Source organism: Varanus komodoensis, unplaced genomic scaffold (assembly GCF_004798865.1).
Source record: "Varanus komodoensis strain SLA01 unplaced genomic scaffold, ASM479886v1 scaffold8, whole genome shotgun sequence".
NCBI lineage: Eukaryota > Metazoa > Chordata > Lepidosauria > Squamata > Varanidae > Varanus > Varanus komodoensis.
Genome location: NW_025336481.1, coordinates 18,264,762 through 18,282,735, shown reverse-complemented (window position 1 = coordinate 18,282,735; position 17,974 = coordinate 18,264,762). Strand labels below are relative to the sequence as shown.

Here is a 17,974-nt window from a genome sequence, read left to right as displayed (position 1 = left end):
AAAGAAGAAGGGAAGCATTAAAAAGGTCAGTCTGTCTCACACAGTTTATTTAACAATAGGTAATAAGAAATCAATTAACAGTCTATACAGTGATCAAAGTTCATATTTATAAGTAATCAACTTTAATTGCATGATTTACAACATTTGAGGGTTTTTTGCTTTCTATTTTCAAGTTTTACAGAAAATGGAAGAGGAAGAAAAGGGAGGGGAGGGAAAGAGAAAGCAAGCATAAAGAAGAAACCCCAGGGATTCTCTCAGGTTAAAATTATACCCTTGGAATAGTTTCTTACCCTCTTTATTTTTGCCTTTGTTAGATGTAAAAATAACAAAAAAATCTTTCAAGAAAACAAACCACAATATATATACTACATCCATTTGGCAGCTGCCCCTGTGTATTTGCAAAAAAGTTGTCTTCTCTCTACATGTACAAATTTTAATACTTGAAGTTTAAGCTCAGACTCTGGTATAGAAAATTCTTGGAGGACCAAAAGTAGACTTCGGGAGGGAGACTGGGTTACTTAATATTTTTTTACAGTTTTTAAAAGAATTGACATCTTTCCAACCAAAGAGGAAAAAATGGTATTTATCTTTAATATATATTTATATATATGCACTGTATTTTTAAAGCAACATTCACCCTTTTTTGTCCTCCAGTTTTAGGTAATGTTCTGTTCTGTTTTTTGCAGTAGACATGAGGAAAACCAGAATAGGGAAAAGTTAACCATCTGCCTCAGTAAATTATAACTATCAATATTACATATTTTCATTAATTTAAAAAAAAATAAAACCTATTGGAGGCCAGAGAGGGGTCATTTGGTCAGCAGCCAAATAACTATTCCCTTCCCAAGCAGCTCCCCAACGCACGCGATGGGAAAACAAAAACAAGAAAAAGGACTGGTTAGGATTCCAGCCATAACAAAAATATATTTTCTTTGTATTCTATTTGTCCCTCAGGTTCATTTTGTTGGTTTTGAGTTTTTAAAACCATAAGCTACTGCTGCAGAGTTCAGATGTATTCCAGGGAAAAATGTTCAGCTAAGAAAGATTCAAAAAAAATTGTCTTCAGTACAAAAAGTCTTGAGAAAATAAGTTTTTTTTGCTCCCAAAATGCTACAATGTCTCTTAGTGTATGTCTAGTGTACTCTGTGAAAGGTTTGAATTCAAGTCTGAATTATCTGAGCTGAGCCCCAGTTCTGTGGCACTTGCACCATGGAGACCTGACATGCCTGGATTGTTAGCAAGCTGGGAAAGCATTGCACTCTGATCTGGGCTGGCAAAGTGCCCCTGATCCATGGGGTTAGCCTGGGCAGCTACCAGTCCTGGATGTGGGGAGCTGGTCTGTGGGGAGACGTGATGAGGAGAAGGTTGAGGCTGCATCCTAGGGGAAGGGCTGGAATGGGGTGGCTGGGATTGGGGCCGTGGTGACGGGACAGGCTGTGGAGAGCGCACTTGATTGGTGAGTGATGATGGAATCTGCTGGCCTTGTAAGTGTGGGGACTGGGCTTGGCTAGGGAGCATGTGTTGTTGGGGGCTCATGGGATTGGGCTGAGCTGGTGATCCCATCTGCTGCTGGAGTAGCCGCTGCTGGAAAGCTTGCTGCAAACTTGATCCTGTGTCTGCGCTCATTGCTTGTGGAAGCTGGCTCATTTGTCCCATGTTTCCTTGCTGCATCTGTTGCATGTGATGCTGCATCCGTTGCTGTTGCTGTTGGGGGTACCCAACTCCCTGGGGCTGTTGAAACTGGTTATGATTGGCCATGCCAGGGCCCAGTCCTGGTCCTGCTCCTTGCTGCTGCTGACGCTGCTGTTCAATCATTTGATGTCGTCTTATAAGGAGATCCCGGAATTGGGGAGACATTGCTGAGTGATTCATGTTCATTGGCTGTGCCTGAGGATTCATTCCACCCATGGCCTGCTGGGGTGGAGGCTGCTGCGGTGGTGACTGCTGGGGCATGCTGGGCCTCTGGACACCTGCTTGCATTGGATTCATGTTTTGCATGGCTGGATTTGGGTGCACACCTTGCTGCCCTGACATGGCCTGTGGCTGCTGCAGCCCTGGTTGCCCCTGAGGCATTCCAGGCTGTCCTGGCATGCCCTGTGGATTTTGGTTCCCAGCATACTTGGCAGCCCGCTGCTTGATGAAAGCAGCTAACAGCTGAGGGTTGGAATGCAGGATGTTCAGTACCTGCTGCTGCTGCATGGGAGAGCTGGGAGACCTGAGAGTCCGCAGCAGGTTTTGTAAGGCTGCCTGGGGCACAGAACTTGGCTTTGACTGAGCTGCACCAGGTACTTGACCCATTCCTGGCTGTGGTGACATATTCATTGGCTGCCCAGGCTGGGCCATTGACATCATTGATGGTCTCTGCATTGCTGGCTGCAGCTGCTGAGGTTGGGGCAACCCACCCTGGGCCCATGCAGGCTGTTGCTGAATTCCTGTTGGTCCCATCCCTTGATCAATGTGGCCACCAGGACCTCTGGCCATCTGAGGCTGTGTCACACCCATGGGCTGTATTGGATTCATTTGGGGTATCTGATGTTGAATTGGCCTCTGGAAAATTGGAGCATGAGCCATCTGCCGCTGGTGATCTGCTACTCGCTGTATCTGCATGGCTATTTCCACTGCAGCTGCAGGAGGACCCTGGATAGGTGGCTGAGCAGTCTGAGGAGTTGTTGGAGGAGTTACTTGGCCACCTGCCTTGCCTTGGGATACAGCACCAGGAGGCGGAATTCTTGAAATGCTAAATGGAGGCACATTATTGGGAGGTGCAGGCTGCGGCTGCGAGGCAGGCTGTGGTGGAGGCTGAGGCTGTGGGGTCTGAGGAGTTGGGGGCTGCTGGCCTGTTGGAGTAGTTGGTGTGGCTGGTGTTGGTGAGGGCAGCCCTTGCTGTTGGCCTACCATGCCGGTCCTGTTCATACTCGCCATCCTCCTCCGAAGCATCTGGGCTTGTTGCAGACGGTGCTGAAGCTGCTGCTGACGAAGCTTGTGTTTAATATTGAGGCAAAAGGGCACTGGGCACTTGTTCTCCTGGCAGTGCTTAGCATGGTAACAGCAAAGAGCAATGAGCTGCTTGCAAATTGGACATCCCCCATTGGTTTTGCGCTTGCAACCTTTGGTGTGTTGGACAACCCTCTTCATCTTCTGACAGGATGGCAGTGAACAGTTGGCATTGCGACACTGGCAGGCATGGACCAAAGACTGGATGCAGCGTTGAATGCTCAGGCGACGTGAATCACCAGGGCTTTGAGTGGTGGCTGTCTGTTGGTTGTTGCTTTCGTCATCTATACCAAGGCCTAATTTCTCCATCTTGTGCTCATGGTTTTTAGTGTTATAACAGGTAATGCACAGGTCATAATCCTAAAAATAGAAATAATTAGTCAGATAACCAATATGGCCCAGAAGATGCACATAAGTTTATCTACTCTAAAGCACTTCATAGCATTTTAGTAGGAAGCTGTGGCTAACTTCTTAAGCTGGAAAAGGTGAAGGAATCTACATCCCTGACAAATCTAATCTTGCCATGTTTAAGTACAAACTGTCCTACAAAACAGGCCTAAAATGATACATTTCTATTGTCTTGCTGTAATATTCTAAGGAGATGTTCTGTTAACAGAACAGAATTATGATAGAAGATTTACTGAAACAATTTTTCATTATCTGGCACAAAGAAAAATTGCCAACCATCGGGCAGGATAGTAACAAACTTGTGTTTTAAAAATGTCCCAAGACAAAATGCGAGACCTCAGTATACCATTTTAACGATCACAAGCCCCGCTGATCTCAATTCCATAGATCTCAGAATTTTTGATTACAGAACAAACATACCTCACAGACAGTACAATGCCATCTTGTTTCCACGTGGTGCTTGCACTCATTGCAGGTATAAACAAAACGGTCCTGGCTCTGAGTGTGCAGTTCTACCAGCATGCACATAGTTGACCACATGGCCCTTCGTAATGAGGAAAACTCAAGGTGTTTGTCTCTGGCAAGGGTGAGGAAAGCATCACGGCCATCCATTAAATCACAGGGAATGAGTGGGTCAGGTTCAATGATGGGAGGCAGCGAGTTTGCTTGGGGACCAGCCATGAGACGGATCACAAAGAATACCTGAAAAAAGAGTAGCTGGATTTTAACCTCTGATTTAAGAACTTTTTAAGTTATAGAGGGTTTAGCTGCCACCCTTATCTATGCAGTATTTCTATTCTAGGGCTTTTAATCAGCATGAAATGCTTGAATAAGTCAATAGTTTACAAATATCAGAAATAAGATCAGCTGCTATGCATAATCACTGGGCAAACCTGCAGTTAGGAGCAAGTGTCCCCTTCTCACTAACTGAACACTGAAATGTAACAAATTAATTTGCCCTGGTGATCCTGTGGCAAAGTAGTACAACTGATTGAGGACCTAGGAAAGCACATCTTCAAGTTGCCTGAACTGGCTGATTATATGAACTTTGAGAAAGGAAAGCATACTTCATCAATACATCCCATCTAGAACATCCTAATGGTTTAACTAATACAGATGTTTTACTTTATCAGGACAAATACAATCCAGATAACATCTGTCTGACCGTATGCCCTCATAATTCAGTGCTTTCTTTTATCTTTCTTTACCATTTCCTTAAATTGTCATTGTGTTTATTTAGATTACGAAATTGTGAGCAACCTTTTTTATTTTATACTGCACAATGCCAAAATTTGGCAAAAATGCTCAACATTTCAATTTATAAAATACAGTCCTTAAATAGCTATATGTAGGTCTATCAATTTCTGAAAGATAGTGATGATGACTGTGTATTCTTTAAACACAGGAGAGTCAGGAGGGGTTTTTTGGACTTTGTTTTATACAAATAGAAATACATGCGCTACTTGTTATTTCCATAATATCTCAGTGCATGATGTTGTGGTCTGCCACTCATTTCAATTCTGTACTCTCCCTGAAGGATCAAACCACTGGAATGAATTAGCAACAGGATTAAAGTGCTGACCAGTTAGGAGAAGATTCTTATATGGATATGACAGGACTCATTGTCAACTTTAGTGCTGCTATTATTTCAGTATTTGCAACATACAGCCTACTTCTAAAACAACTGCAGGTGGCCATTCAAGTGTTATCTTTGCTCTTACCTCCTTGTGCTTCTCCATAGTGGCATACAGTTTCTGGGAAAGGTCATTGGAGACATTGGGCATTCCAGGTTTCTTTTTATTACCACGACTCAAGCTGCTCTTATTTTTACTGGTCTTTTTATTGTTCTTCTTTTTGGCATTTTTGCTATCTCCTTTGCTGACCTGGAAGTAAACCCAGAAGTCAAGTTTGAAAGTGGCAAGACTCATTTGACTGAAGGTAGTTGCCTGGGGTAGTTAAACTATTGTCAAGACGTCGGTTAACAAAATATTTGCTAGGCTACTGATTTCAAAGTTGCTAATGCTGAAGCAAAAACTTTGAGGAGGAGCCAAGTAAAACCTTGTGTTTAGCCAAACATATAAGACACAAGGAATACAGATATAAAGATGGAGCACTCTAGGTCATTTTAATAAGTCATTCCTGAATTTAAAAATAATGTTTTAAGTTGGTTCCTGGTTTCCTGTTATTAATCAACCAAACTACAAGGAGTGCTGCCACCCATTTCACCTTTGTTTTGATGCAATTTAATTTGCTAGTTCCAGGTTTTAGAAAAGTTAAGGATGGACTCTGTTAGGTATAAACTGCAGCCTTACATCAGTGCTTTCATTGCTAGTGTTTTCCTCTCTCTTCCGTTCTTCCTCTTCTTGCTCTAGCTCCTTAATGCTCTCTTCCAGAACATTTGGCCAAAAGTCTCCTTCAAAATAAGGCAGCTCTTTTGCACTTGTTAAACGGTCCTCTGTTGCCTGCTTAAAGATATCCTGCAATGCAAAAAGTTTGTCAGCACACACCACATTGAAGACAACATCCAAAAGTGAAACATACTGACATAGATGTGCAAAAGGTAAGCTATTCTCTTTTGAACCTCACACTGAAAATAGAAAGTTCCTCCAAGCTATTTTTATTATATAACTTTCAGGGGTGCAAAAGAAGTATTTGGGATTATAGGGAAGATGCAATATTTCTTCTATCTGTGACTGTTTAAATGCCTTTTATGTTCCAAATGCTTTTCAGTCATTAAGTTTAAGAACTGAGATATGAAAGGCCGTTCTGAAATATTCTTCCGACAAAATACTTCTGCATTTTTCTAGAAATCAGTTCCTATTCCAATGCATAAGGGCTAGAACTAAACTGATGCATCTGATTCACAACCAACCTTGTAATCATGGACTATGCGCTCTGACACAGATTTATCCAGCATCTTTTTGTACCACTCTTGCAGTCGTTTTGGCTTGGGTATCTTTTGGTCAGGAGGATGGCAATGAAAAATATAATCATCTCCTTCACTAGGGGGACAGGCCCAGATATGTCCAGTTGTATACCTAAAATATTTAGAGAAGAATCAAAAACATTAATTTATTATCCATTAGCACTAATGCCAACACTTTTTCCTTTCAGGCGCCAGGTGAAAACCTTTTTATTCTCCCATTATTTTAATTGTTAATTGGCCTTAATTGTGGTTTTATATTTATCTCTGGATGCTGTACCATTTTTTAAATCTTATTTTAATTGTGCTTGTGGTAAACCATTCCAAAATAAATAAATCAAACACTGCCCACATCATTCACTATCTCTTTATATTTTCTTTTTTATGCAGCTAGTAGGATCAAAACCAACTAGGCATTGTTATATCCAAGGATCTCAGTTGAGTGTATGCAGATAACTTCAAGCAATGGCCAACCTAAAAAGTGGTTATTTGCAGTTACAGAACTACTTGAAATACCTTCAAAGCATGTTTGAAGCCATCTTTTTACCCTTTGAAACTACTTACCCAGTATTCCCTGCTGTTCTACCAGCTAATTTTTGCCTTATTTTTGTATGCTAGTTCATGACTCATGCTTTGTTGGCCATTCTGATTTTGGTTTAATGGTATTAAGTCACCCATCTCCTCAGTCTTCTGCAATTTACCTTCTTCCCTTTCAGCAACCAATGTGTGATGACCAGCAGCTTGTAAATCTGTCACAATTTGGGCAGACAACTTCTATATGCTTTAATTTGATGACAAAGAACATTTAACTTGCCAGTCAAAAAGGTTACTTTACCAAGGCAAGCATTTTGTAGCAAATATGACTGAAATAAGCAGAGATGCAACAGAATCGCATTAATATGGATCTCAAAGTATGTTTTTGCTTGGATTTTAAATGCTGTATCATCAAAACATTATGATCCATAATGATGGTAACATTATTTGGAAATCATAATAAACACATTTGCCTTCCTTTTCTTCAAATCCAGTTCACTTTTCTCTTGCTTATTTTCATTTCGCTGTATTAAACTTGTAGCCTAGAGTACATCTCGCAACACAGCTTTGTAATCCTGCTTTTCAGATAAAAATTATCTCTCAAAGTTGCTCAGGCATGAAAACTTCAATAGAGTACCAGGGGTTGACTCAGTGCATAAATGAAAATGAACTATGAGGGCTTGCTTTCAGGGGTACAAGAAAGAGTGGCAGAGAAGGAAAGCCAGTTTGACCCATTTGTCAGAAAGCTACAAGGAATCTTCATATTGCTGACAAAATTCCTACTTTACTGAGGGATTACTAGACAAGGTGCATCTAGATTTAAACCACTTCAATCACTTTGGATACTGAGAAGTTTACATAATTAAAAATGCTTACCCCAATTTTTTGACATATTCTAGGTATCCTATTAATATTTCATGATAGACTGCAGTCCTCAGGCATTTAGGGCGGAAGAAATGAACACTGTCAAGGTAAGATATGTATACTCGCCTAGATAAAGAAAAGAGAAGTTTACAAGTCCAGGCCATAACCAGATGCATTTAGCATTGTTTAAGTAGCTGCCCATGCTATTTCCCAACTTTGAAGCATCCAAGCAAGAAGGTGTCACCTGCATTTAAATTAAGGAGCCATTAACACTGGAACAATCTGTCATACTACACATTCCTTACCTTCCCCTTCTTCACAGAAATCTTAATTACATTGCCGTTTACCTATCCAAGCTATATTTGTTTTCCACAGATTTTATAGTTTATTCTTAATTTTATTATACAGCAATTTCACCTCTACGCAGAAGAACAAAACACAGGACTGGTTCAGATACCTCTCATCAATATTCTTCTGTCTTCCTCTCTCACAAATACAGAGAGAGGTGAGGAGGGTTGTTCAGCTGTTACTTGGTGCTGGGACTCCAACTACCACCACCCAGTATCAACTGAAGCTGGAATCCTCACTACCTTCTTCTCCCATAGGTGGCAGGAAGGACTGCTGTTGAGTGGAGAAATTTACTTCCATCAAGCAGGCATCAGAGAAGAAGCTGATGGCTTCATTTTTTGATCTGGTTAGCAAGCTAGCCAAATACTGTATTCCCGATATATGAGGGTTGGGGAAGCTACCATAAACAACAGTCTTCTATATATAACAGCAGAACTAATAGTGCATTCTTCTGAATTGGATAAAAAAGCCAGTGAAACACTGCACAAAAGATGGTAGCTGTTTTAAACTATAAAAACCAATATTGCTTCTTGGCTATAATGTTAAACATGTATTAGAAGCTTAAAATCTTACATCTAGCAATAGCTCGAATCTAACAAAAATGACAAACTTTATAACAGTGCAATTCTTTACCTCTGGTTGGGTTGAGGGCAATCTGACCCATATTCTTGAACATGCATACCAAAAAAGCACAAATCTACACCATCGATCTCTTCAAAAGCAAAGAGAGCTTTTGTTCGGTAAGGAAACTGTTCTGCCATCTCTCCACTATCTACAAACCTGCAAAATTAAAATTCACAATTTAAAGGCAAATCCTGAAGACTAACATGACACAACAAAAACAGCAAGTTGAATCCTAACAAAGAATAAAAAATAAGAATATTACCTCAGAAGAAATAATAATAATAATAATAATAATAATAATAATAATAATAGCTGTATTTTAAAAATTGCAGTGATGGATTTATTGTTTTAACTTTATGTTGTTAGGGATATTTTAACTATTTAATATTTCTAAGTTTCATGTTTCAATCAGCTGCTTTATTTTTTACAGTAAAATAGCATGTAATTAATAAGACAAAACAAACTTAACCCAAAGAACCCATCCAATAATTCAAAGTTTCTGCAACCCACTTGAAAAATTGTTCTCTTTTCAGCTTGCTAAAAAGCAGAGGGTAACACCTGATAGCAAAAATCAGCGTCCATGTTTATCATTCTCTGCTCAAAACATTTATTTATTAAAATATTTATTGACTGCCTTTCAGGAAAGCAGCCTCTTCCAATGTAGCACACAACGTAACACTTAAGGCTGATTAATGAAACTTGCTTTCAAAAATTGCCTGTGTTATACTGGAAAAGTTGAAGTATTTTTAAATCACGATAGTCAAAAGAGGAAAGCTTGAGCATAATATATGCCATCAGTGGCAAAGGTACTGCCCCCTTTGATTACCCAAATAACATTTTTTATTGCCTAAACACATAGAGCAATGTTAAACTTAAGGATTAATAAGAGAACACAATAAAGTCTTGAAAAAATTCATACCTCGCTTTCATTCCTGGTTTAACCTCTACAGTTTTCTCTGAAGTATGCACCACCCTAACAATGACTTCACCTGACTCAGGGTGGTTCTGCCTTCTCAGAAAGTCATTCACTCTGTTCTCCAAAAATGTACCAAGTCTTGTGGTTGGTAATCCTATATAAATGGAGAATTCATATTAGAGTAACACACAAGAATAAAAAAAAGTTTTAAGTATGCCCTTAACTTGCAGAGCTCTACTGATTTGTGTCACCCTTCTTTGATATCAGCCAATTACAGACTGCAATGCTGGAGAGTGAAGAATTAACCTGATACCAAACTATCTTGCAAAAACACCACTTAAATGAATATATAATGTAGCTAAAAGCATAAGAGAAAACAATTCCTCTGTTTTATCCAACAGTGTTCCTAAGTGGCCAGCCATATACTTCTGAGAAGGGCATAAAGGCAAATAGCCCTCTCATGATGAATCTTGAGCATGTGAACTATCTACCACAAGAAGGTATTTGACTGAATGCCCAAGAAAAATAATTTGGTAAATAGCTAACTTAGAATATTGTGTGCTGCAGCAGAGAAAAGGGGCAAATCAGGAAATATTAGGAAACAAATTGGAAATTAAACAGCACACATGATACTGAATCATCTCTATCCCCACCTCAGTTCTCAAGCAATTATCCCAACAAATCCAGGAAGTTTTAATAAAGGGAAAAAGCAAACATATGTTGAGACGTGAAGTACTAGTTTTGTATGGTGGTTTGATCTCCATTTCAGGAAAATGCTGCACAAGAGTAAAAATTTGGACAATTATGTTGCAAGTTAATGTTGTCCATATTTAGAGGATGTATAGAGACCTGGGCTTCCTAATTGCACATCAGTGCAACTTACCAGGCAGTGACCAACAGCCAAGGATTTGCATGTTTGCCTGGATTTTATTTATAAAATGATCAAAGATTTGTAATTCAGTTCATTAAAGGAAGATCATGTTCCTGGTAGGACAATATTATTGAACACTGTAGCTTAAATTGAGGTTAACAGAATTTTCTTCAACTCCATTATTTTGCAGTTTTGGAAAAAAGGAACATGCAATTAATGCCACCCAGTATCAGGTTACAGCCTTCAACATGTTACTGGACATTAAAACTTGCTAAATGAGTAACGTGTACAAACCTGACTACAGCCCAACTACTGAAGGAGACCTTCATATGTGTCCCAATACCCTCTGAAATACACTGAGATTTGAGAGATTTCAGTTGTCCCACACAAGCTCTGGAACATGTTACTCAGAGAAACTCACTCCTTTAAGAAGACTTTTTGATTTTAGTATTTAAAATTTCCTACAAATTTTCTAAATTGGCCACTGTAGACTGTTATTTTTAATTTTTCTTCTTTGAGTTTTATATGGTGTTTCTTATTGCTTTATCATTCTATTAGGACACCCTGAGGTCATCGGGGAAATGCAGTATAAAGATGTTTTAAATCAATAAAGCAGGGAAACAAAGGACTAAAGAGTACACCTGAAGTCGTATCTTCACTTACTTCTAGCAGAGAATTTATTCTCTCTTCGGGTTCTCCCTGTTTTCTTTAGGCAACCATCACAAACAAAGCTAAAATAGAAGTAGTAAAATTACTTATCCATGCATATTTCTAACAGAAGTGTGAATAATCGCCACAAACATATTCACTTACTTTCTAGCATTCTAATAAACCCTAATTACCCTATCTAAAGAAGGGTAATATGCTGTGTTTCAATCACTTATAAAAGCAGCAATCACTGAAAGGATCCACTGCCCAAATAGATGTGTTTTTCATCTATTCTTGCGAATTAAGCAGAACACTAATTTTAATTGCATTCATTTATTAATCTATGCCACTACCACACCTGCCTTCTCCTTCTTAAACACTTTCTGCAAAGAGCATGAAACTCAGTAAGGTCAATATCATGGGGTGGACTAATGGAAGATGATATGATATATTCTGATCTACATCCATCAGTAAGTAATCTATTGGAACTATATAATTAAATGTCCTATGACTTGGGTTGTGGAATGATCACCTGAAGGAACACCAGACTTACATAGCAGAATGTCAGCAAATATCTATTAAAAGGGCTTGCTGATCTTCAACAAAACAGCCCTGAGACTTCAAGAAATAAGACTAAATTTAAAACCTTTTAAGGAACATCACACATTAGCATGGATTCTGCTTTAGGTTATGGCAGCAGCACAATTTCAAGACAGAACAGTAGGCAGTGTCAGTTTTTTTTAGATCTGCATGCAAACCTATCAATATATAGCCAATTAACATTCTTGGAGAAAAAAGTCAAGGAACAAACAACCCACCCAGATGGCCAGATTATCTCATTGTGAAGTACACAAATTTGATGCATTTTTCTTCCACATTCTATACATTCAACAAATCTGGAAGAGAGGGATAAAAGCATAAACACAGGACACATTAGAGAGTAACAGAATTGTTCTGAAATCATATTTTGCTTTTCTATCAGAGATCATACAGAACTATACTTATTAACTGTGCAATTATTTTCACTTAGAAACAGGCACATGTGTTATGCTTCAAAATGGTGCTGCACAAGCCCAAGCCACTACTCCCCAAAGTCGACTACAATAGTATTAGGTGTCAATACCATAAACTTTCCTTTTCTCAAACCCTATTAGAGAGAAAATTCAGAACTTAAGATCTCAACACACACACACACACACACACACACACACACACACACACACACACACAATTTTAGAGATGAAGCTGGGAACATTACAAAAGAGACTGAACTCTTTAAGATGAGTAGGAAAGCTGCACAAAATTTGATATAGTTTTTGACCCTAAAGACAAATGCATTCAGTATATTCTAATTTTGAAAATTACAGCAATTCACCAACATTTTACTGCACCAAGCACAAAATGGAACATCCTTTAGGACAACATTTTGGCAAGCAAGCTTTTGTTTTCTTCACAACAGAATACAATATCAACACTGTAGCTATTAGACCAAGGGAGTAAAGCTAAAATGCTAAAAAAAGGTTAAATGAAATAAAGATAGTGGAAAAGCTTGCCTTTTTAAAGTAGTAATTAAATTCTTAAAGGTGTGATTTGAGCAGCTCGTGTGTACTTACTGTTCAGGATCCAGTGTATCATTTTTTCTTTTTGAAAATTGATCTTTATTTATTGTGCTGAGGAGAGAAATTGATAATCTTAGATGTGACAAGGATAAGCAACTGTTCATAATACAAATGTTATCTAGTGACTATAGCAGGTTAAAGAAGAACTTTCCTACACTTAATTGACTTGAGGAACAAAAAGGAAGGCTAAATGGAACAATATGATAGCATCTAACATCCTAGCATGAATATATTTTTCCTTTCCATCGTTCCAGTGTACTTGACAGGTGAATTTTGACAAATGGGAACAAATGCAATGGCTGCTTAAGTGTTTAGAGTGGTTATCCATAGCTTGTGACCATACAGTTAAGCACTGCTACCTTTGTACAGATGCTTCAAAAGTCAGAAGGTGGTTACAGGATGTAACAGTATGGTCAGAATTGAGAGATAATGTTCTCCTTAGGCAAAGCAAGGTTGTTGTTGTTCCCCAGAGTCCACCTAAGCTCACACAGACTGCTTCAGCAACTCCATCTAGCCACCTCATCCTCTGCCATCCCCTTCTTCTTTTGCCATCAATTGCTCCCAGGAAGGACTCACTGGGTCTTCTCCAGGGAGTGCTTCCTTCTCATTAGGTGGTCAAAGTATTTGAGTTTCATCTTCAGGATCTGGCCTTCTAAAGAGCAGTCAGGGTTGATCTCCTCTAAGACTGACTGGTTTGATCTCCTTGTGGCCCATGGGACTTGCAGGAGTCTTCTCCAGCACCACAATTCAAAGGCCTCAAAAGCAAGATTACTGACTAGCTATCATGTGTTTAGTCAACCAAATCCACCCTCTTGTCATGGATGGGATTGTATATGTGTGCAAACAGGCCCCATGAAATATAAAACAAGTTCCTGTTTGTTTAAAAGTATTATGTTGTCTGCATTAAGCATCAGAGTTAAGTGATGTTTTATGAAGCTTCGCTGTATGAAGCATGGCATCTTCAAATAATCAAAACTTAACATAATCTAACTAACATAATCAAAACCTATGACTAGTTGATACATTAGCCAAGCATTTTTGTCCTCCCTCAAAATGAAACCCTTCCTTAACAAAAATAGCTTACTGCACTCTGGAAACAAAGTCAGACGATTGTAATGCATTGTATATGGAGCTACCTTTAAAAACTGTAGAGAAACTTCAGCTGGTTCAGAACATAGCAGCTAAACCATGAACCAGTTTGTTAGTATTAAAGTTATATTTTATTGGTTATGTAAGTACATTATATCCCCTCTTCTGTCACAGAACTGAATGTGGCATACATGCAGTTCTCAAGCAGTCCCCAGTGCAGTCACTGGCTATATTCAACCTGCTCAGCTTCAGTGAGATGGCTGTACCATGTGCTCTTAGCCTATTGACAGCTTGTTCCCAGGTTAAGATCAATGTGTTGTTTTTGACATTTAAGCCCCCAAATGCCACGAGACCAGAAGAATGCTTTTCCTCATATGAACCTGTCCAACCCCTGAGATCTTCTTGTAAGACCCTTATGTGTCCCCATTCTTTAGACACTGGGTGAACAGCAAACAAGGGGAGATGTTTTCAGCAGTGCTGCCTCAGCTTTGAAAAGCCTCACCTGACAAACTTTTAAAGCACCCAAAGTTACCATCACTTAGGTACCAAGTTAGTATTTTTTTCTTTTTACCAAGTCTTTTAAAACTGAATCATTACTTTTTATTGATAACTGCTTTATTAAATTCAGGTAACCAGGGCCTTCATTATCTGAAGGAAAGCCATAGTTCCCTTCCAAGCACTGATATTGCCAGAGATAATGCCATAAGAGTTATGGTAAGTGCCAGTAACATCTGTGATTTGCTTGTTTGCAGTGCCCTAGTTATTAAATTGTTACCTAGCCATGAGTTATCTAGCTCTCTTTTGCTTTTTGTTTTGCTGGAATAATATGCCTTCTCAGAATTCAACTGCATTTAAAATCTGTTAAAACCCTGTGCACTTCACCACAAAAATGTACTAACACAAATTTTAGGCATGTGTGGTAATATGTTTAAGGCAGGACTGCCATTCCAGTCATATGGGTAATATGGAAATAAAGTATCCAATTTTCTCAAGAAGAAGAAACATGCCACATATTGAGGCTATGTTTGATTTTAATCTAGCACAACACAATCCACAGTTGCATCAATAAGCTAATTGGAAAGATTTGTAATCACCTACTATTTTAATGTTACCTACACTCAGTGGAAACATTGTGAATATAAACATAATTCCTATTATATGACATAACTACAAAATCAATACCATAAGCTACTTTTTAGCAACTAACACCTTAAGACTAATATAATATTAAAACAGTAGTATATGGAAGGATCATCTATGAAATCTGTAACTTATTGTGTTGCAAAGAAAAATAAAACTGATTTCTAGAAAGTCTACCTCATGGCATCTTTCTGCAGCTGTAAATTAGTGGTAGACCATACTAAAGAATAAGGATTTCCTGCTTCGAAGAAATGCCTCAGTTCAGTTGTAGAATATTTGGCATTAAAATCATTTGTTTGCAGCACCTGTCTTGTTAATACTTTCATATGAATCAAGTTGTACAGCCCTCCTCTACAAAATCTTTGGGTTAAAACCAAAGCCTGCTAGTATTTATTTAAAACATTTATATGCTGTCCTTTATGACGTCTCAGGATGGCTTACAACAAGGACTCTGCTCCCCTTGCTGCAGTCTTCTGCAAAGAGTCTTCCACCTTTAAAGAGCAGATTCTGAGGTCATGAATGAAGGAGGAGGACTCACAACTACCAGTTTTCCAATGGAAGTGGTTACATCAAAAGAATAACACCCCTTGATTCAAACTTTTATTTGCAGCACTACAAGGAATTGTCCATTCTAACTGCAATCATTTATGTTTTTAACACATATGTTAAAATTATGTTCTGGAAGTATTAAACAAATCTGCAGATAGTGACATTTACACAATACTGCCTTAAATTATATAATTTTATATATAATTGCAATTGGTAAGTATCAAAGCATGTGTGCGATCTTTCTATAGACATTCCATTCATATTCACATTTTATTGTGTGACTAGAATGTGTTTCTATCATACTGAACAAAAATGTAATTTCTGCTTTAACATTTAAGTCAGCATTCAGTTATGCACATGGTTGCAACAATTTCTTCCTATTCTGTAGGTTAATCAAGTTGTTATTAAAATACGGGGGGGGGTAGTTTAATTACCACACAACTTGGAATTAGGAAGCTATGAAGTCCCTATAAAGCAAAGGCAAAGCACAAATTTTCGGGCTGCTCATATACTTAAAAAAAAAGAAAAAGCATAAAGGCATTAAGGCTTCACATGCACTCATCAGACATACACATTTAACTGCAGGAATTTTTCTGCATTTAAAGACTGATGCTTCTTATTCTCCCCAAAACAATGACCTGATGTTTTAAAGCAGGAGCTTGTTCTGAAACACACCATTTGAGCTTTATCCAGGTTGTTCTGTTCTGCTCATAAATGGCACAAGTTGTAATGTTTAGACAAGGGTAAGAAACCTGGTGCCTTCCAGGTGTATTAAACAACTCCCGTGATTCCTAACCATTAGCCATGCTGGCTGCAGTATGTGGAAATTGTAGTCCAAAACATCTGGAGGGCACAAAAACGCCTATCTCTGATTTAGACCATGATGAGACTAATGTTATTCTTTTGTTTAAAAAAATTGAAAAGGATATAGCTACTCACGTTTGTGGTTGTGATGGGTCATCCCCCAGAGAAACGCTCTCCCCTTGGATTTCATTGAAGCACTTCTCACAGAAATGATACCTGTCGGCAAGAAGGCCATATTTGGGTGAACTGTTCCGTCCACACAACACAGCCCAAGCCAAGCAACGGAGTCACCAATCACAGCAGGCCAAGGAGGGGGGCGGGAGCAGAGAGCAGGCCATCAACGACGACAGGGACATTCAATGATGAAGATTTATGGGACCCAAAGTTTGTGTTTGGTTGTTTTGTTTTGGTTTTGGTTTTGGGTTGTTTTTTGCAATCAAAGCCAAGTGCAGACAACGACAATCATGAAGGAGAAATAAAAAACACACATACACACGAAGAAATGGGGGTTTGCAGGACGAAAAACAAAGAACACAGAAGCAAGACAGGACAACACAAAGCAGAAAGCCAAGGCAAAGCACAGATTAGCATTAAATCTCTCAAACGGGATCACAAGCAGCAAATTTATAGCAAATAAAGAGTATTCCATTTTAGTATATCCATGTTCTCCTCATTTCAATAATCAATGCCACATAAAGCAAAGAATTAAAATGAAGAAGGAAAGGGGTTAAGAATAATTGCTGCTCTGACATCTGAATCAGGGTAGCAATTCCTTTCACAAGAACATCTGCCAGGAGAGGGCTAGAAAGGGGTGAAAACAATCCATCTTTAGAATGCTCAGATGTTGAAAGAGCACAGTCTTTCCCTCCTGAAATGTTTGCTTAAAATATCTGTTTAAAGCAATAGTAACTATCTTGAACACTATTTCCACATAATTATTCATTATATGCTACAATATTAGATATAGAAGATGATCAGCTACACATATTTAGGTTCTCAATATGTGAAATGCTGATGTACTTCAAACTGGAATCACAGTATGACTGAGATACTTAAAGGATTCTTCATCTAAAATTAACTTTGAGTGTTTTGCTCAAGATCTTTTCTACATCAAGAGTGTACAGAAACCACAGTCTTTCTATGTTAAACAAGTTAATTTGAGAGTACAAACACAACAAAAAGGAACAAAAACAAAAAACAGAACCATGACAGTATCTTAAAAGCAAAACAAAACCAACAGTATGGGATTTGTAACTGCTATGAAATGGCAACCCATCCTCTCTTTCCCAACCCATCCTCTCTTCAGGTATGTAACAATAGCTTGTTCATTTATAACAATACAAGGATAGAAAAATCAGCTTGTATGTTTAAAAAGGAAAGTCCCAAACCACTGCAATAGCGCCATCTGCCAAGGGCTTTGAGTTCCATGTTTTGGATTATACTGTTCCATTCCACATAGCACATTGCTTTTGAAATTAACAGGAAATTAATGGCATTGAGGGTCTGCTGATTAGGATGTCGTAAACTGTAGTAGAAATGCCCAATTCCTTACATCAGCTCTTTGGATAACAGTTCCATTTGTATAGGATCAAGTTGAAATTTTTGATAAAATTAAAGTGAAATTTTAGTTTTGGGTTTTAAAA

General features: G+C 38.5%; 1 protein-coding gene across 2 annotated transcripts in view; it reads right to left on the bottom strand.

The window, feature by feature from the left end:
- Positions 1-26: 26 nt before the first annotated feature.
- EP300 (E1A binding protein p300) overlaps positions 27-17,974 on the bottom strand; it is a 99,909-nt gene continuing 81,961 nt past the window's right edge. The window contains exons 20-31 of one of the 2 annotated variants that reach the window (XM_044455829.1): positions 16,467-16,547; positions 12,744-12,821; positions 11,949-12,026; positions 11,146-11,213; positions 9,615-9,765; positions 8,705-8,851; positions 7,736-7,849; positions 6,275-6,440; positions 5,715-5,879; positions 5,124-5,285; positions 3,823-4,104; positions 27-3,354 (exon numbers count right to left, since the gene is read on the bottom strand). In XM_044455829.1, coding sequence (XP_044311764.1) covers positions 1,123-3,354; positions 3,823-4,104; positions 5,124-5,285; positions 5,715-5,879; positions 6,275-6,440; positions 7,736-7,849; positions 8,705-8,851; positions 9,615-9,765; positions 11,146-11,213; positions 11,949-12,026; positions 12,744-12,821; positions 16,467-16,547 — 3,724 coding nt within the window. In that variant the 3' untranslated portion in view covers positions 27-1,122. The remainder of the gene's footprint in view (positions 3,355-3,822; positions 4,105-5,123; positions 5,286-5,714; positions 5,880-6,274; positions 6,441-7,735; positions 7,850-8,704; positions 8,852-9,614; positions 9,766-11,145; positions 11,214-11,948; positions 12,027-12,743; positions 12,822-16,466; positions 16,548-17,974) is intronic. The other variant, XM_044455830.1, reaches the window with a different exon arrangement.